The 20,791-nt window shown below is 43.2% G+C and overlaps 1 protein-coding gene across 11 annotated transcripts in view; it reads right to left on the reverse strand.

The window, feature by feature from the left end:
• The window catches only part of GHR (growth hormone receptor), a 307,144-nt gene that overhangs the window by 84,088 nt on the left and 202,265 nt on the right, over nt 1-20,791 (reverse strand). For 8 of the 11 annotated variants that reach the window (XM_006067065.4, XM_044932364.2, XM_044932363.2 and 5 more), the window contains 1 exon segment: nt 10,788-10,853. The exons of the other annotated variants lie outside the window; for them this stretch is intronic. In XM_006067065.4, coding sequence (XP_006067127.2) covers nt 10,788-10,853 — 66 coding nt within the window. 11 annotated transcript variants of the gene reach the window in all.

The raw sequence follows: 20,791 nt of genomic DNA on the forward strand, positions 1-20,791 counted from the left end.
TATCCCGCTAGGTTGTCACAGAGCACTGGATTTGAAATCCCTGCATCATATAGCAAATTCCCACTGGCTATCTATTTTACATATGGTGCAATCAGTTCTCTCTTAAGTTATTTTTAAATATATATTATCTCATATTACATGTGCTTGTCATAAGGCACACTATTATCTGAATTTCTATTCAATATACCTGTTTTTGAATTTCATAAATCTTTTTTATAAATGTGATGTTCAGTCTGCTTTCTCATTGCACAGATGAATCTATATTAAAATCAGGGCACACCTATATGATGAATTCAAGATTTTTTTTCTCAGTGCAAAAGTACACATTATCTGAAAAACTGTGCATTGCATGTAAGAGCTGGTGTGGACAAAGGCCTTTTAGGAATGACAGAGTCTGGGGTCCTCACCCTAGAGAGGCTTCTGTGTGCAGAAGCAAGAGCTTTCTTGAGAGCAGTGATTCCAGAGTGGGTTTTGAAGCTGTAGAACTTAGCAATTCAGCAGGGCTGCAGGCTAGAACTCCAAGGTCACAATCAACTTTGGGATGCTTTAACTTTCAGATCACGAAAGAGTTTGCCACCCACTGGAGTTACCCAGGGTGAAAGAATGGTTGTCTTGGGTTTCACCCCTGAGAAGTGTGCATTACGCTCTGGAAGAGACACCATACTGGGAATGGGTATAGACAGTCCACACAGGCCCCCTGGAATTTTTAGAGGGACGCTTAATTGCCCTTCTCAGACTTAAAAAAAATATTACTCACTTCCATGATCCAGGCTTTCTGAAGCTTATACCCACAGACTTCCAATTCTTTTCTTACTGTTTTAGGATCCGTCATAAACAGATGACCTTGACATATGTTGACAATCAGAAAGGACCTGCAGGTGCTTGAGGAGGCTGGTCTTGAGCTGTGGGCTCGCTCCCCACTCCAGATATTCAGTTAACGCTGGCCAAGGCAGGTGCACAGAGAACAGGTCTCTCATAAACTGAATGGGAAGCATCTACTCACTGCTGATTATGGCTCAGCAAATTGCTGGGAGTTGAGGAGGATAAAGAAGTTAAGACCTACTATTTATCTTACAAAGAATTGTTAACTCCCCCAACAATCACATGTGAAGGCAAACAGTGTATAATGAAGCACCATCACTGGGAAACTAATAGCAGGCATTATCTGCGTATTTCAGGCTGGAAAAAGTCACTATCAAGTCTCTACTTGAAGATAACTGAACACTGTTATTTCACTGATCAATAACATGCATTATCTACACTTTATTTTGTTCATCTAGGTGCAGATATAAAGCATCACACTGCTGGTACCTTCTTTAATCTCTCGGTTGGTTAAAGAGACTTAGGAGAACTGTGGGCTTTTGGGGTAGCTCAGTTGGTAAAGAATCTGCCTGCAGTGCAGGAGACCTGGGTTCGATCCCTGGGTTGAGATGGTCCCCTGGAGAAGGAAATGGCAACCCATTCCAGTATTCTTGCCTGGGAAATCCTATGGACAGAGGAGCCTGGAGGGCTTATAGTCCATGGGGTCACAAGAGTTGGACACGACTTTTCATGCAAAGATGGGCACAAAAAAGGACAGAAACGATATGGACCTAACAGAAGCTGAAGATATTAAGAAGAGGTGGCAAGAATACACAGAACAACTATACAAAAAAGATCTTCATGACCCAGATAACCATGATGGTGTGATCACTCACCTAGAGCCAGACATCTTGGAGTGTGAAGTCAAGTGGGCCTTAGGAAGAATCATTACAAACAATGCTAGTGGAGGTGATGGAATTCCAGCTGAGCTATTTCAATTCCTAAAAGATGATGCTGTGAAAGTGCTGCACTCAATATGCCAGCAAATTTGAAAAACTCAGCAGTTGCCACAGGACTGGAAAAGGTCAGTTTTCATTTCAATCCAAAAGAACGGCAATGCCAAAGAATGTTCAAATTACCACACAATTGAACTCATTTCATATGCCAGCAAAGTAATGCTCAAAATTATCCAAGCTAGGCTTCATCAGTATGTGAACTGAGAACTTCCAGATGTTCAAGCTGGATTTAGAAAAGGCAGAGGAACCAGAGATCAAACTGTCAACATCTGCTGGATCATAGAAAAAGCAAGAGAATTCCAGAAAAACATCTTCTTCTGCTTCATTGACTATGCTAACACCTTTGACTTTGTGGATCACAACAAACTGTGGGAAATTCTTCAAGAGATAGGAATACCAGACCACCTGACCTGCCTCCTATGAAACCTGTTTGCAGGTCAAGAAGCAACAGTTGGAACCGGACATGGAACAACAGACTGGTTCCAAACTGGGAAAGGAGTACGTCAAGGCTGTATACTGTCACCCTGCTTATTTAACTTACATGCAGAGTACATCATGTGAAATGCTGGGCTGGATGAAGCACAAGCTGGAATCAAGATTGCCTGGAGAAATATCAAAACCTCATATATGCATATGATACCACCCTTATGGCAGAAAGCAAAGAGGAACTAAAGAGCCTCTTGATGAAGGTGAAAGAGGAGAGTGAAAAAGATGGCTTAAAACTTAACATTCAAAAAATGAAGATCATGGCATCCAGTCCCATCACTTCATGACAAATAAATGGGGAAACAGTGGAAACAGTGACAGACTTTATTTTGGGGGGCTCCAAAATCACTGCAGATGCTGACTGCAGTCATGAAATTAAAAGGCTCTTGCTCCTTGGAAGAAAAGCTATGACAAACCTAGACAGCGTATTAAAAAGCAGAGGTATTACTTTGCCAACAAAGGTCTGTAGAGTCAAAGCTATGGTTTTCCCAGCAGTCATGTATGGATGTCAGAGTTGGACCATAAAGAAGGCAGAGTGCCAAAGAATTGACACTTTTGAACTGTGGTGTTGGAGAAGACTCTTGAGAGTCCCTTGGACTGCAAGGAGATCCAACCAGTCAATCCTAAAGGAAATCAGTCCTGAATATTCATTTGAAGGACTGATGCTGAAGCTGAAACTCCAATACTTTGGTCACCTGATGCAAAGAGCTGACTCACTGGAAAAGACCCTGATGCTGGGAAAGATTGAAGGCAGGAGGAGAAGGGGACAACAGAGATGAGATGGTTGGATAGCATCACGGACTCAATGGACATGTGTTTGACCAAGCTTCGGGAGTTGATGAAGGACAGGAAAGCCTGGTATGCTGCAGTTCATGCGGCAGCAAAGAGTTGGCTACAACTGAGTGGCTGAACAACAGGAGAGCTGTTTGGTCTCTACCTCCATTTCTTCTTGGATAAAGTGTATAATTCTACTGGCCTTCCTCTAACCTCAGAGAAGCAAGCATAGAGGCTAAATAGTCTCTACAGGATGCTTGGCATTATCAGAACATTAGTGCTGTCTGTGAGTTAGAAAGGGCTACCACTAGTTTGGGTGCAAGAAGTAGCCAACATAAACACCATTTCCTTAAAAGGGATCCTAGTTATCTATGTTAACTTACTGTGTCATCTACTGAGTTGTTTGTAAACAGCGTACTATCAAGAATTCAATGTCAGCTTTGATGTCACAGCCCTGTGCTACTCTCTAATGTGTGTTCGAAGCTCAACAAGTAAAGGCTTCACATTCTAAGACACGATCTGTGCAAGGACACACTTCCTTTATCCTGTGTTTCTTTTACATGGATTGTTAGCTTGTGCTTATTTCAGCTGTACTGTCAACTAATAAGCCCTTAAGTTTGAAAATATCTGATGAAAAAGAATGATTAAAGCTGAGAGGGTCATTTGGCTTTTAGGGGGCAGTGGTGGGTCACAGGCAGGAGGGAGGCTTCTATTCCTTTGGCACTGGAAGTGCCTGTAGGACAGTACAGTGATGACATAGGAACATCCTGGGACACCCCCCTAAGACTAGACCCATGACACTAGTCCCATGACCTGACAATAAGGCTCTATGGAAGGCTTTTGGGAAAGGCTCTATGTACTTATAGTAATGGACAGGAGAAATGTCTCCTCCTGCATATTTTAATCTCTATCCTCTCATAAATGACTGCCAGAGGATATAAAGCTACTGTGTGGGAGCCAAAGAATAATTAAGATACTGGGCGAATACCTGGCTTCTATTTTTTGAATTTTTGTTTTGTGTCCATGTAAAATCCACTGACTACTCATTAAAGACTTGGCATTTGCCAGGTCCTTACCAGGTGCTGTAAGATAATAAGGATGTAAAAGATAAAGCCCTTATTCTTTGGGGTAGTATAGTCTATCAGAGGGAATAGAAAGCATATGAGTCTCCATTAGGTTGAAACAAATGACATTAATGATACCGAAGTTCAAAATGGAGTTGAGTATGGGAAATTTCCTACAGTTCAATTCCAATTCTTGTTGGAATATAAATAAGAGCCATAAGAGAGTACAGTAAAGACCATGGCTGCTGCTGCTGCTAAGTCGCTTCAGTCGTGTCCGACTCTCTGAGACCCCATAGACGGCAGCCCACCAGGCTGCCCCCTCCCTGGGATTCTCCAGGCAAGAACACTGGAGTGGGTTGCCATTTCCTTCTCCAATGCATGAAAGTGAAAAGTGAAAGTGAAGTCGCTCAGTCGTGTCTGACTCTTCACAATCCCATGGACTGCAGCCTACCAGGCTCCTCCGTCCATAGGATTTTCCAGGCAAGAGTACTGGAGTGGGATGCCATTGCCTTCTCCAAAAGACCATGGAGCCAGGTACTATTCTAAGTACTTTAAATATATCAACACTTAGAATCCTCATCACAACCTTACGAGGTAGGTACTATTAGCATGTTCATTTTAGAGATAAAAAAGCAAAACAAAACAGAACCAAGGTACAAAGAGGTCACAAAACTTAAGTAAGATCATGCAGGAAGTAAGCTGTAGAAGTGGACTACATAAAAGTTGCAGAGGTTGAGTTCTTGAAGTACTGGGCTGCATACTACCTCTCTTAGAGGGAAAGAAAGGGTTACCAAGATTCCAAGATGGAAGCGCACATTCTCTTGGGGGAACTGGGGAAAGCTTTGTGGATAAAGCAATATTTGAAATATGCCTTAAAGACAAAAATCCATAAAGGTTTGTTCCCACCTGGGAGGGAAGAAGAGGGAATTTCTGGCAAAGGAGTCATTATGAAAGGCTATAATGAGCAGGAGTTCTGCCGACATAAACATGGGTGTACATAGTACACAAGGGAGATGAGGCTGGAAATACACACAGGCTCCATGTTGTGGGCCTTCTTAAAGGACAGAGAGATGAGTTTATTCATAGTTTAGGAAACAGTGGGGAGCTACTGAAGATGACGGAGCAGAAGAATTACTGGATCAGAGGTAGGGAAGAAGGATGAATGTGGAAGCAGAGGGTAGGGGGCTGGGAACAGGAAAAAAGAGGAGGTAGGGAAGAAAAATTAGGAGGCTAGGGCAGGAGTCCAGCTATAAACATACAGTAAGGACCCCAACAAGCAAGATGATGGTTATTACAGTAAACTATCATCTCATATATGTGTTTTTTTAATTGAATTTTTAATTTCATATAGGAGTATAGCTGATTTACAATGTTGTGTTAGTTTGTGTACAACAAAATAATTCACTTATACATATGTCCAAAATCCTCCTCAGAAAGATGTGCAATCAGCTAATAATTTCTCTAATACTTAATAAGTCTTAAGTATTTGTCCCATACAATCATCAAATCCTGTGCCAAAAACCAACTAAGAGAGAGATGAAATTATTAAAAAAAAAAATGCATGAGCCCACAGCAGCCTGACTCCGGAGTCTGCCTACTTCAGGAACACTAAAAATGTTTTGTCTTTCTCTGAAATATTCTAACCATCCTCATCACTCTCCCCCACAACTAAAAGCAGCTTTATTTGTAGTAAGTTTGTGCCATTACTTCTTTCAAGTATATAAAGATGTCTATCTCTTTCAACTGTAAACTCCTTCAAACCCCTTCTTAGCCTGTATATGTGTTTTTGTTCATATTTATATCTCTGCACTGGTGAATTACACTGCTACCCATGTGTGTGGGCTGAAAACTTCTCATGGGACTTTTAAAAATAGTTCTTTGTTTCCAGAAAATATTTCTCAAGCCTGTACTCTGTGGAAGGTATGTTAGTATGGGCCCATGACTGCATAAACACCCATTCACGTGGATTAGGTCCTGTACCCACTCAGAGAGCAAAGCCCTGAGGGCTTAGAAGATGGGCCAGACACTTGTTGATGAGCAAGAGAAGAAAGAGATGAATGTAATGGACGATTCTTTAGGTGGTGCATTGTGTGGGTTAATCTTAGCTGGTCTGGTTTGACCACATGCTTTTCCCCCAGAGTATTGCTTGGCAATGCTGTGTATGGATCATGTTAACTAAAGATGAATGATGTGCTCTAGTCATGGTTCCCCAAATTATTTCAGGGCAAGATATGTCAGCTTGTTGATGCTGCTTAGCAATAGAATTAGATTTATGATTTGCACCAGTTCACTGGAACTGGGGGCCCGACAGTTAAGGCTGTCTACATAGCTAGGGTGCACCCACATGACCAGCTCACTCCAGGAAACTCCGTCATGAGCAGACTTTGGGCTTCCTGGTACTGAGGTGCTTGGCAGGAACATGAGTAGTGGTTCCAGACCTGGAGACCAAGGGTGACTGCTGTGACTGGGAAGTGAGAGGACAGAAAGGCCCACACTCGGGTTCCGCAGACCCTGGTCAGTACACTTGCCCATCTACTGTGGGTGCACTCTATCTCTTGCCTGTCAGCAAGCTGTCCTCTGAGTATACACCATTTGATTTCTATGATTCTTTTAGCAATAGAACCCTGAAGGTGGTCAATGTGCAGTTAATACAGGCAGCGAGATCTGATCCTCTATGAGTGCCCCCCACCCCCCTGTAAGCCAAGAGGTTCCATGATAACAAGGCGGGGGTGGGGGGGGGTTGGTGGGAATTGTTAAGTGTGCAAAAGGGTGGGTAGTCAGGGAGCTATAAAGGATACCTCCATTTACTTATTTTATTTGCAACATCATTTATTACTTGCTGTGTTCAAGGTACCATTTGGGGTACTGTGAACTATACAACCCTGAATAAGACACAGATGTTCATGATCCAGATAGGGCGATAAGAGAAATATGCAAACAACTATACTCCAAAGCAGTGTTTAACATATTACTTCAGAGTGGTAAGGAATCACGTGACCTCCTTCAAAGACACACATGGAGGAAGGAGGGATTGCTCCAGGCCAAGGGTTACAGTGTTTTGGCTGAACCTTAAAGTATGGGCAGGATTTATATTTCCAGAATGTGGGATAAGGAAGGAGGAGGACAGTTTTGGAAGATGGGATGGCATGAACAACGTCCCAGAGGAGGGAAAGCACAGTGTTCCTGGGGAGGAGTGACACGTCTAGACTTACAATTGGGGTCAGACGACAGATGGTGGATTCGAGTGTCTTGGAATAGGTTTGCAGTTTAAATTTTAGGTAGTGGGGAGGGTACTAGAGACCCTAAAGTTAAGGCTATTTAGAGCAGAGGGATATGTTGGATTCTGACATCTTTATTGGCAATGGAAGGAGAGGTGGGAAGAGGGTGGAAGGAGGGAGACAGTTACTAAGGGGTTATTGTGACCCCTTAGTATGAGGTCGAGGTGACCTGCAGAAGGGTGGTGGCATTTATTTATGTTTGGATAGTTCTGTCTAGGATTCTCTCTGAGAAGGTTTATTTATTTTTCTTCCATGGGGTTTTGCTTTGAATCTAAGAATTCAGAAAAGTGCACATAGAAAATGTATGCATTGCAATTGTAAACTGACAGATCATGAACAATAGTTTTTTTTTCTTAACTGGAGTAATGTTGGTTCACAGTGTTGTGTTAGTTTCTGCTGTACAGTGAAGTCTCAGCTATATGCATACATACATCCCCCCTCCCTGTTGGACTTCCCTCCTACCCGGTCCCCCCTCCTCCACCCAGCATCCTATCCATCCAGGTTACCACAGAGCACTGAGCTGAGCTCCGTGATCAGAGTCGGGCATGACTGATCGATTAACCCTTTCACGGATGAAGGTAAGTAGCTATTCTTCTTGCTTATCACAAGGACAAAAAAATCAACATATGCAAAATAAGTGGCAGCAATTTCTTCAGCATATCTGCCATACTCAGAGGTTGTCTTTCAACAAAGCCCAAAGCTTGAGCTCCTCAGACCCCATGACATGACAAAGAAAATGGCTTGGGGAAATTCTACCACCACTTTGGGGGAAGTGAAGGGCAATGTATTATATTTGTGTGTGGGAGAGGGTTTCAGTGTGGGATAGAGCATGCACCAATTAGTAAAACATTCTTAACTCATTCCTTCTCATTCCTTACAGAAAGTAGCAATAAGTCACATTATCTTCTGAGTGAAGGCTCTGGAACATACTGGCTGGGATAACGCAAACATAACTAACAGCTAACCCTTTTATAGCCCCTCACATTAATTGGGGAGCAGATGAACATGTCAGATGCTTCTAAAATAGGAGGGTTGTAATGAGTCTGTGGTCTGGCACAACTGACACATTGATGACGTTTGTTAAAAACAGCACCAACCCTCCCTTTGAGTGACCTCCAAGAAAAATGATGTTTACATCGCATATTAGAAATGTAGCCTGCAATTTAGTCATAAAACCCCAATTATGGTTTCATGATGCTGGAATGACCCATGAAACAGCAGTGGCTTAAACAGTCAGGTACGCTGTCTTCCCTTTCTTTATTGTGTAATGTGGACTTGAGCATATATGTCAATTGAGGAACAGAAAATCCATCCATAGAATTTAATTAAAGGTACCTACTATGTGGGCTTTCCCAGGTGGTTCAGTGGTAAAGAATTTGCCTGCCAATGCAGAGACGGGAGTTCGATCCCACGGATGGGAGAATCCTCTGGAGAAGGAAATGCCAACCCACTCCAGTATTCTTGCCTGGGAAATCCCATGGACAGAGGAATCTGGTGGGTCCCCGTCCACAGGGTCACAAAAGAGTTGGACATGACTTAGTGACTAAACAAAACCACTACCATCTACAAGGTAATTAGGATTTGTTTAGGGCATGTGAGGGATTTAGAAGAAGCAGAAAACATGGGCTTTGCCTTAATTGACTGCAACATAATTAATTCTTGAAGCCCACACAACTTTTTGAGTTCTGTGCATGGTACGAAGACATACATGATGATGTTGTGAGGTATAAGTGTTATCACAGAGCAGTGAGCAAAGTTCCATGGAAGCATAGATGCAGAACAGGTTTTTGGGGCTTAAGAATTTCGAGAGGTGTTCCCAAGAGAGCAGATGTTTGAGTTCAGTCTTAAAGAAAAGATTGTCACAGGAGAAGAGGGGGATATGAAAGTCATGTTAAGGAGAAGAGACAGCTTGTATGAAGGCGGAATTTCAGAGTCCAGGGTGATTTGGTTAAGGGGACAAACTTAACTGGTAATGTGATCATTAGGTAAAGAAATATCTCAAACTAATAATGACAATATGATACAGGACTTGTAAAAAGAAAGATTCCTAAACTCAGTAACCTACTTGCTGGCTCACAATAAATGATTTCATCTTTCTTTTCTTTGCATTATGTTGGTCTTACTTAACCTCTAAGGCTGGGCTTCCCAGGTGGCTCAGCAGTAAAGAATTTGCCTGCTAATGCAGGGGACACAGGTTCTATCCCTGGGTGGGGAAGATCCCCTGGAGAAGGAAATGGCTACCCATTCCAATATTCTTGCCTGGGAAAGCCCATGGATGGAGGAGCCTGGCGGGCTACAGTCCATGGGTTTGCAAAAGAGTTGGACATCACTTAGCAACTAAACAACAACAACCTATAAGGCTAACCGTATGAGAGAAATAAAGAAGCAGCCTTTTTTTTTCCCCAAAGAGGACATGAAGATGGACAACAGGCACATTAAAAGATGCTCAACATTGGTAACCATCAAGGAAATACAAATCAAAACCACAATGAGATATCATCTCACACCTGGCAGAATGGCTATCATCAAAAAGAATACAAATAACAAATGTTAGCAAAGATGTGGAAAAAAGGGAAGCCTTATACACCATCGGTGGGAATGTAAACTGGAGTAGCCGTCATGGAAAACAGTATGGGGGTTTCTAAAAAAAACTAAAAATGACCTAGCAGTTCCACTCCTGAGTATGTATCTCCCCAAAACAAAAACACTAATTCAAAAAGATACATTATCCCAATGCTCAGAGCAGCACTATTTACAGTTGCTGAGATACGGAAGCAATGTAAGTTGCATCAGCAGATGAATGGATAAAGAAGATGTGGTATATACATGTAATGGAATACTACTCAGCTATAAGAAATGAAATTTTGCCATCTGTGGCAGCATGGATGGACCTGGGGGGCATTATGCTTAGTGAAATAAGTCATACACAGGAAGACGAGTACTATATGATGTCACTGATACGTGCAATCTAAAAAACTTAACAAACTATGAAAAAAAAAAAGAAGCAGACTCACAGATATGGAGAACAAACGAGTGGTTACCAGTAAGGAGAATGAAGGGGTCGGGGGGGAAGAAAGGGTTATTATGTGATTATATGGTATCATGTGTGTGAAAATTTTGAAAATTGTAAAGCATTACAGAATTTAAAGAATCTTTCACTCAGTTAAAAGAAAAGCAGAAAAAAAGCAGCCTTGTGGAGAAGTTGACAAATTCTGAAAAAAAATTTTTTTTTAGTTTGCCCCTATAATTTCAGTTATTAATTCATCCAGTTACCATATCCTAAATAAAACAGAGTAAGGACAGTAGCTTGAACTGCAGTAAAATCTGAACAATATCGCCAAAGGCAGAAAAAGGACTGAAATTCTTACTTGTCTCTAGGACTGGATATAGTATCTGCAGACTCTGAGATGCTCTGACAAGGAAAGCTGGTGTGGCTGAAAGAGAAATAGGGGAAAAAACCCATTAGTCACCCCTGTAAAAAATGGTCTGATGTGACCTTGTTACATTCTCATTTTCAAATGTCAACATGTGACCTGGCCCAACCTCATAAAAATTCTCTCCTTTTTTCTTTCGTTTCAAAACTAAAATTGCACCTATCCTCTAAAAGGAACTCCTAAATATTCAGAGCAAATGGAAACCTTTTGTTTAGTTGCCTCTGGTCTCACGCCTGGACACAGTTAGGAAGGATGAAAAATTGCCTTCCTACATCATTTGGGTCCAAACTTAAGTCTTGCTTGTGAAAACAAGAAGGAACATAAATTCTTTCTAAAAGCAGTATTAAAAACAGTTCAGTCAAACACGTTTATTCTTAGAAACAAACATGTGAGCAACCCTGGGAGTAGGGAAGGAATGAGGGGAAGTGAAAAACTGGACAAGAGGAAGAGACAGAACTTTAGGACATGAGATGGGCAATGAGTCATCCATTATAAAGGAGTTCTAATGGTACTGATGCTAGTATTGAAAGTGAAGTCGCTCAGCCATGTCCGACTCTTTGCGACCCCATGGACTGTAACCTACCAGGCTCCTCTGTCCATGGCATTTTCCCGGCAATAGTACTGGAGTGGATTGCCATTTCCTTCTCCAAGGGATCTTCCCGACCCAGGGATCAAACCCGGGTCTCCTGCATTCTAGACAGACGCTTTACCGTCTGAGCCACCAGGGAAGTCCCGATACTAGTATTAGGTTACATTAAAAACAGGAAAAATGGAACATGATCAATGTAGCTATCATTGAACTGTTGAACTGGGTTCAACTGCAAACACCTCAACTGCAAACATACTGTAACTGCTGTCTGGTTTTGGTGGAGAAGGGAGTGTCTGTAAGATTCTTCTCATCCCATTAGGTGATCCCTGGGCTGCTGGAGAGGCAGTGTGACCCAGGGCCACAGCAAACACACAGCACTGCCTCAAAGCAGCGGAACTGCTAATGCTTCTGGTGCTCAATAGAAACCCACAGTAACAGTGCTAAGAAATGGTTCTCTGATATGAAAAAAGGAAGAGGAAGAAAATGAAGATGCAGGGACAGAGAACTGGCCCACATCCATCTCCCTGAATTTCAGAACGGGTGAATTCTGTCCATCTGTCCTGATCCACTTTTCAATGTGTTTTTTCACTAACTCCTCCCACCTGGCCAACCAGTAGGAAGCAGCTGTCGGGTCTGGAGATCAGAATATAGAACCTAACGGAGGAAATTAAGATCCTCTCATCAAATACTGCAGAATTGTAACCCTTAAAAGTTTTTGCAGCCTGGGCATATCAGGGAGAGTATTTTTCCAAGTGAAGTTAGGTTTGGGGACCTTTGGCGAATAATATTGTAAATTCTGTATGACTTTCAGCTCCAAAAGGATTTCTTTTCATTCTCTAAATTTTAATATTAACTTTATCTGCAGAAGTTAATTTACTCCCAAATGCAATAAAGAATTATAACAGAAAGCAAATAGAATACATGTTTCCCTAGAGTAGATAATGTACTACACATGGATTTTAACGTGACCAGAAAGGAAAATCGCATTTTATGAAAATCCCCTCAAGTCTACTCACTGCCTTGAGACCCTTAGTCTTTGTTATTATCATTATCTAGACCCCAACCCCCACCTTTAATTCCTTGCTACAAATCAGAGAACACTTTATTACCCCTTGCCCTAAATTGGGCACTAGAACATTATTTTTGGTCAAGGTTGGGCAAGTTTATATAACTTTCAACTGTGAATGACCTCTTTCACTGACAACTATGTATGCCTTGAGAATGTTAAAAAAAGGGCCCCCAAAAAGAGGAAAATTAAGTCAATCAGGGACGACAGACACACAACCATCTGTGTTATTTTGGTCAAAATTATCCAGTGAGTTTTTCTCCATTTTCAGCTTGACACCGGGTAAAAAGACACCAGTTTCCAGGCTCAGACTGGCAGGAAAGTTGATGAATTTCCAGAACTATGACTGATACAGACAGTGGGGGGTCAGTTATGAGGCCCTAGGGGAGCCCACAGAGCCAAACCTCAGGCCCGGAAATGCTTGGGCAGCGCTGGCCACCCTCGACTCTTTTGCATTCCTTGCAGACAGAGGTCTGGTGCCTTCCTCTTTATGGTGTCTTTGGTAACATTTTCATGAATCAGAAAGTCTTACTCAGCTAACAGCCTCCACAGAACATAGTGAATCAAGGCATAAAAGGAACAAATGGCATCCTTGGGGAATAACCACCGATTTATGCCAGCACCGAGAGGGCGCTGATTACAAAGTTGAGAACCATGAACAAAACTGTGACACCTTAGCAAATGGAGGTATCACTCTCAGTGGTCAATTTTAGTGTCCCAGCTGTCCTCGCTGTCTAGAAGTGCTGAGTAATAGAGGAAAACAAGTGAGGGGTGGTAATAATGAGAGAAGCACTGCTCTACTATATCCCATGGGGGCTTCTAAATCCTGGCATTATAAAATGAATTAGCTACAGCCCTTGGCCTTGGTGAGCCCACAGTTTTTGGGCAGGGATATATAAAGGAAGGAGTGGTCTGCATTGGAGGAACAATGCAGTGTCCTTTAACAAGTCAGGACACTTCCTGGGGAAGGTGACCCCTTGGATGGTGCTGAATTTGGGATAACTAAGCAAATGAGAAGGAAAGGATAAGGCAGTTGGTGCCAAGGGAAGCACTGAATAAAGAGAGGGCTAAGACATGGCTGGGGCATGTGAGTCACAATCTGTCGGGAGTGGGTGGAGCACGGCTGACCGGAGATGTGTTGAGTGGGGAGAGGTCATGTTAGGATGGTCTTTCCAAAGAACTTAATTGTGATCCTGCAAACACTGGAGAACTACTCGTTTGTGGGGCCTTGAGGTAGAGCTTCTCGTGGTGAACCTGCTTAAGAACAAACTGCAGTCTGTACTTTCCTACTTATGTCCAACCCTGTGCTCAACTTCCCAACCATGGCACACAACTGAATCTCAGTTTCTCTGTCTGTAAAATGGGGCCAGTTGCAGTACCTACACAAGTGAGGTTTAAGTCAATGTATTCAATACAATAAAATATATTAAATATGCAATATAGTGTTTAGAGTTAGATATTATTTTTATTATTGTCACTGTTATTATTGCTACCACTACCCTGAAAGTAGAGGAGAGGATGGCAACCCCCTCCAGTATTCTTAACCTGGGAAATCCCATGGACAGAGGAGCCCAGCAAGCTACAGTCCACAGGGTTGCACAGAGTCGGACACGACTGAAGTGACTTAACATGCACGCACGCACGCACCCTGAAAGTAAGGGCTCATCTTTTACAACAAAGAATTCAGCACGATTCTTTGTTGTAAAAGAATGTGACAATCACAAGTGGACTTTGTGAGCTTAAGGCTTTGCACATATGAAGACATGATTCAGTCCTAAGTGCGCCAGGATCTGCTCTATTTATTTAGGTCCTCCTGTGCAGGCTGGACACAGGCAGAGGGACCCTGGAGAAGTGAGATCAGTGGCATTGAGAATGGGAATCTACCTGGGACTCAATGCAGTCATTTCCAGTTCTTGTAAGTTGGTGACTTCCCTACTTAGGTAGGAAAGTCTGTATGGGAGAATTAACGTTCTGCTGAGGATTGTACTTTACCTGTTGTGCAGCAGTGGCATTTGGAATCAGCCATGAATAGTGCAAACCCAAGTAAGTAAACCAAGATACAGCATATGGCAACCATTTTACACCACGGCAGGAGAACACAGAGTGCCTCATATGGCATCTGCCATAAAATAAGCATCAGTTGATGTCAGCTATTATCATTATTACCTTATGGTTACTATAAAGATAATACTGATGTAACTGTCATGAAATCTCCATTTCAAGACTTTCTCTGATTGCAATAATCATTTTGTGGTATACACATATATCAAACCATCGTGTTGGACACAAACTTGCACAATATTTTATGATAATTTTATCTCAATAAAGTTGGAAAAAAAAAAGACTTCCACTGAAGTCTTCCTTGGGCAGTAAGTTGTCCTTCCACCCAGCAGCCCTAGAAACAACTCTTACACCCTTTGCAGTAACTGCTTCTTTCCCTGTGCCCTCTGACACACAGTAAGTTTCTTGAGACAGGTATTGCTTTTATCTTTGTAACCTCTGTTAGGAGTGAAGGGCATGGCATCTAGTAGAAAAATACAGCTTGCTAAACATAGGTGGTAGATGAATTATAAATGCTTGAAACGTTGGCTTTTGGACTAAAAGGGGATCAAAGAAAAACAGTTTATTCTCAGCAAACTACATCTCTCCTTATAAATCTCAAGTTCGCTTGACCATTTTTTCCTGCCTTTTGGAAGTCTAGTTATCCTTGAGCATATTTCAGAAATTTCCCCTGCTCAGATTTCAACTTCTAGAGCTCTTACCAGACCCACTTCTGCCTTGCTGTCCTTTTTTTCTCTATCACACTATGATCACCATCACTGGAGAGTATTCAGTTTAAAGTCCTTATCTCCTCCAGATGTGTGGTCTCCTTGCAGTAAGGCTCGAGTTCCAGCTCCCTGTCTGGTCACACTGATATCGTGTACCAGGCCATCCTGCTGACTCTGAAGGGGCCAGCTGACGGCAAAGTCAAAAAAATGTGTGTGAGGTGTTTACCGCTCATGTTTACTATGCCCTTAAAATGTAGCCAGCACCATACTTCAAAATATTTTTTGAATTTTTTCCATTTTTACCTTCAACCCTCTGAAGTGGATATGATTTGTTACATTGAATGCATGAGGAAGGGGCTTCCCTGGTGGCTCAAGATGGTCAAGAATCTGCCTGCAATGCAGGAGACCCGGGTTCGATCTCTGGGTTGGGAAGATCCCCGGGAGAAGGGCATGGCAACCCACTCCAGTATTCTTGCCAGCGGGATTTCATGAACAGAGGAGCCTGGCGGGCTTACAGTCCATGGATCGCAAAGAGCTGGACACAACTGAGTGACTGAACAACAACAGTGCATGAGGGATCTGAGGTTCAAAGAAGTAACTTGTCTAAGGCCGTCCAGCAATTACATGGCAGAAGCCAAATTTGGAGCTGGAGCCAGGTTCTGACTCCATCCCAGTCTACTGTTTGCCAAACCTGTCTGACCATCAAGATTTACCATGGCATTTGTATTCATTCACTGAAGTATAGTTGATTTAACTGTGGCATTTGTTAAAATGTGGATTCCAAGGCTCTGTACCAGATTTATAGAATCTGGGTCTCTAGGGCCCAGGTCAATCTGTAGGCTTGCAAGGCCCTGAGAATATATATGTTTACCTGGCATGTCCCACCCCCAGCCAGGTGATTCCTATGACATGATACATTTGGAGAAACTGTCCACTGGCCAGTACTTTCTTGCTCTGGTCAGTCATTGTGTCCTCTGTGGGGCTCCCCTTCCAGGCTCCCCCACTAAGTGTCCACAGCTGGGGTTTATGGCTCACTAGAGCACAACCTGATTTATTTGAATGCTCCAAATGTTCTGGAAAGTTAAACTGATGGAACCAAGGTGCTGAGGCTCTGGGTGGAAATATCCTTCAGGGGTCAGTGCATGAGGAAGCAGGTAAGGCACGCAACAGCCTGGCAGCCAGGCCTCTTCCTTTTGCTGTGTCGTCCAGTGACGTGTACACAGCAGCTCCTGGGGCTGCAGCTGTTGTCCCGGTCATGGCTAACCCCTGGCACCCCAAGTCCTGGACCCGAGCGCTATGACAATTCTAAGCTGGAATTTCATTTCTTCCGGGGCTCACTGGCTAACTTGAATTTCCATCCGTAGTTTCTCCTGAATGAAGGCATATTATCTCCTACAGACTATGACTCTTGGCAGCTCTAAAGAAGCCTGCGTAATCTGAACAGAAAATCTCTGAACCTTTCAAACAGACAGCATTACCTCCCCAGATCTCCACGAGGGAATGTGGTTCTTCTACACTTGAATAGTAAATCACAGAGCACATTACATAAGATAATAATTTAAACAAACAAGAAAAGGAGCTGTGAGATGATGCTGGTGGTTCCAAACACCTTTTAATGCTAAAAAACAAAAAACAAAACCCCAAACAAAAACCTGTGTTGCAAACAATCTATAGCAATTTTGGAGGAGAAACTAGTGTCATGAAAAGAAGCATATGCTGAAATAAATCTGTAGCAGTCATTTTTTTGCTGTAAATGCTTTTAGAGAGTAGTTGGGCCTCGAGGTTAGAAGAATGAATGTGCAGTGAGAGAGCCTAGTGGACAAATGGGGAAGTTTCCTAACAGCTTGAAGCTTCACATGTTCCTTTCCTGTTTGGCAGTGCTCTCCGTGCTAAGTTAAAAAAATCCTGACACAAGTTTACACACGTACTGAGGACATCTGCCTGTAATTAAAGACAGAAACTAGGGCCCGACTTTTCAAATGTAGCTCTTAGGGTGACAAGGCCAGTTAGGGGTGCAGTGACTTAAGGAGAACACATTGGGGAGGGTGCCCCCTTTTATTTTTTTTAAAGGAGGTTAATACGCATGCTGAGCTCAGCTGGCTTGCATCTTCCTTTGGCCATGCTTCCCAGCAATTCCTCCAGCTTTCCCTTTTAACTGTTGAGAGAACAGTGAAACACCCTGCCCTGCTAGCTGCCCTTAAGGCTTCTTCTCATTATGAGAACAGCAAGTGTGTCAACACCAGGCGATGGGTGGAAAGCCAGCCCTCTGTGCCCTCTGACAGCCCTGCTAAGGGGAAGCACACAGAATCCAGGCTGGCACCAGACCATTATCAGTCCTAGGTGGCCAGGCAGGGGCACAGGACTGGGACTGGAAGGGCAGCCAGAGTATTAAAAGGTTAGATTGATGTGCACGGAAGAGGGCAGAGGGGTCTCTTCCCTTATAATGTTGTTTTAGATGTTTTTAATACCTGTGAATCCACTCACTAGAGCAACAGAATCAGATGATTTAATAAAGTCTACAGCTCAGATGGTGACTCACAGATGATGCCCCAGAGCTGGGACCTCTTCTCAACTCTGTATTCAGTGATATCATGTCACTGACTTGAAATCAGCCGTGGTGGTAATATTTATGCCACAAAAATCAGTGAATACTTCAAATCAAGGTTTTTTGCCACAGTCTGTGGGAATTCCATTCACCTTTCAAGATGAGTGTGTCTTCTCCTCCCCGATGCATTTTGTATTTTCTCCCAGATGGGATCCATCTCTCCATTCTTTGTGCTCTCACACAATAGCTGGACTAGGGCATTTCTTATTCTTTGTCTGGTATCTCAGGTATCTGACTTGCCCAATGAATGATGTACTGGATGTTTGATGGCAAGGACCCTGTCTCCTCCTCCTGATCCACCAAAGCATTAGCACAGCCCCTTCAATACAGCGAGTGCTCAACATTTATTTATGAAATTACTGAATATCTCACTGGGAAGTCTTTCAAGAAATGTTATGAGACACCATGACTTTACCTATATTATTATTTTGAATTTAGCAGGCATTTTGTGGTCTCTGGAGTCTCAATTTGGAAGATTCTAAAGCATACCATTAAATCTTATGACAAATGTCCATCCAGGACCTTGAGTGCTTAAACTTGAGGCAAAGTCTGTGTATTTCAGCTTATCTTCATGGTATCAAACCACTTAACAGAGTTCAGTGAGGTTCGAAGAATAAATGAACACAGGATCATGTAGTTTCCTCACCTGCCTTCCTGTTACCTGGATAGATGCATTTGCTTGGTTTTGGCTACAGCAGTAAGCCAGTCTTTTGATACCATTTACTAGGCTAAGGCTGGTTTTGCTGACTCTTAAGTCCTGGGCATCAGTTGTTTTGGCAGATTCATGGATCTCCTTTTTGAGACTGGTCAGCATTTCACATGGAGAAGGCAATGGCACCCCACTCCAGTACTCTTGCCTGGCAAATCCCATGGATGGAGGAGCCTGGTAGGCTGCAGTCCATGGGGTCGCTAGGAGTCGGACATGACTGAGCGACTTCCCTTTCACTTTCATGCATTGGAGAAGGAAATGGCAGCCCACTCCAGTGTTCTTGCCTGGAGAACCCCAGGGACAGGGGAGCCTGGTGGGCTGCCGTCTATGGGATCGCACAGAGTCGGACACAACTGAAGCGACTTAGCAACGGCAGCAGCAGCATTTCAGAAGTGTGAAATGGTAAAGGTTCCTAGGCAAGCATACACTTTGCCAGAGGTTTTAAGGCATATTTTTCCTATGCTGAGCAAGTGAAATGAAAGTCACTCAGTCATGTCTGACTCTTTGCGACCCCATGGACTGTAGCCCACCAGGCTCTGTCCATGAGGATTCTCCAGGTAAGAATACTGGAGTGGGTTGCCATGCCCTTCTCCAGGGGATCTTCCCAACTCAGGGATCAAACCCAGATTTCCCATATTGCAGATGGATTCTTTTTACCATCTAAGCCACCAGGGAAGGACCAAAAGCACCTTTTATAAATAGGTTGATCTGAACTCCTGCCACTCTGCCTCTTGTTCCCAAGCTCTACTCATCAATTTCCATGGACTTTCTTGAACAAAAAAGCCTATTCCTTTGAGAAGCAGGTATCTGAGAGGTATTGAGAGGTCAGAATTGCAGTGTGTGGGCACTTATACGATATACCAGGTGCTGTCCTGGACCCCGGAGATATGATGGTGAGGACTGCAGAGGGAGGTCTGCTCTTACAGTCCACCATGTGGGAGGAAGGCAGGAAACAGATGAGCCAACAGATGATGCAGATGCAGGCGAGGGCAGTGAGACGTGGGAGAGGGGCGATTAAGAGACCTGAGTGCAGCATGAAAGAGTACAGGCCCTAAGATGGGACTGGGGGACAGAAAGGAGGTCAGTATGGGCGGAGCAAGTGGAGACAAGGAACACAGGAAGAGGAGTGAAGAAGGATTTGAGGTAATGGAGCGCCAGGGGCCAGACAGCGCACCATCTTGTAGGCCAACGTGAGGACGTGTGGCCCGCTGACCACGTCACCATGTCAGTCTCACGAGAAGGACGCCAGTGAGTTGGAGCTGCTACTGCTGCCACATCTGTCCCATTATGCGGTGTCCTTCCCACCTGAATCCTTCACTGTAATAGCTGGGAACTGGGAAGTGTTGTCAAAGGGTCCTGAGGCTTTTTGGTGTATGGCTTCAGTTCACTAAGTACCTTTATCCCACTGTACTTCATCTGAGTTATAGACATAAGCCAGAGGGCCATTTGTTTGTTCAAGACATACTTACTGAGCACCTATAATGTTAGGGCACCATGCTAGGCATTGGGATATGGTGGTGAACAGACTCCCACGGCACTCACGGTTCATTTCTCTCTATTCCCCTCAACAGACCCTTGGCTCCAGACCAATGCATGTGTTTGCCATCTAGCACATTCCTGATTTTAGGTCTTTGCTCACCTTATATCATTCTCTTTGCGTTCTCTAGAATGGGGAGAAAAATCAGAGGTAATTACCACTTATGGAGTGGGGATAATAATTCAGAAATTGATATATATAAAGTATTTCACAGAATGTCTGGCACAATTAAAAAAAAAGGAATGAAATAATGCTATTTGCAGCTATGTGGATGTACCTAGAGGTTATCAAACTAGGTGAAGTCAGAAAGAGTAAGACAAACACCGTATGACATCACTTATATGTGGAATCTAAAATATGACACAAATGAACATACGTATTTAGAGAAAAGACTTGTGGTTGCCAAGAGGGTGCAGGCGTGGGGGAGGGAAGGATTGGGAGTTTGGGATTAGCTAATGCAAACTAGTATGTATAGGATACTATAGCCCAGGAAACTACATTCAATATCCTGTGATAAATCATAATGGAAAAGAATGTGAAGAATAATATATATGTGTATAACTAAGTCACTTTGCTGTACAGCAGGAATGAACACAATAGGAAGTCAACTATCAGTTCAGTCAGTTCAGTCACTCATTCGTGTCTGACTCTTTGCGACCCCATG

Source organism: Bubalus bubalis, chromosome 19 (assembly GCF_019923935.1).
Source record: "Bubalus bubalis isolate 160015118507 breed Murrah chromosome 19, NDDB_SH_1, whole genome shotgun sequence".
NCBI lineage: Eukaryota > Metazoa > Chordata > Mammalia > Artiodactyla > Bovidae > Bubalus > Bubalus bubalis.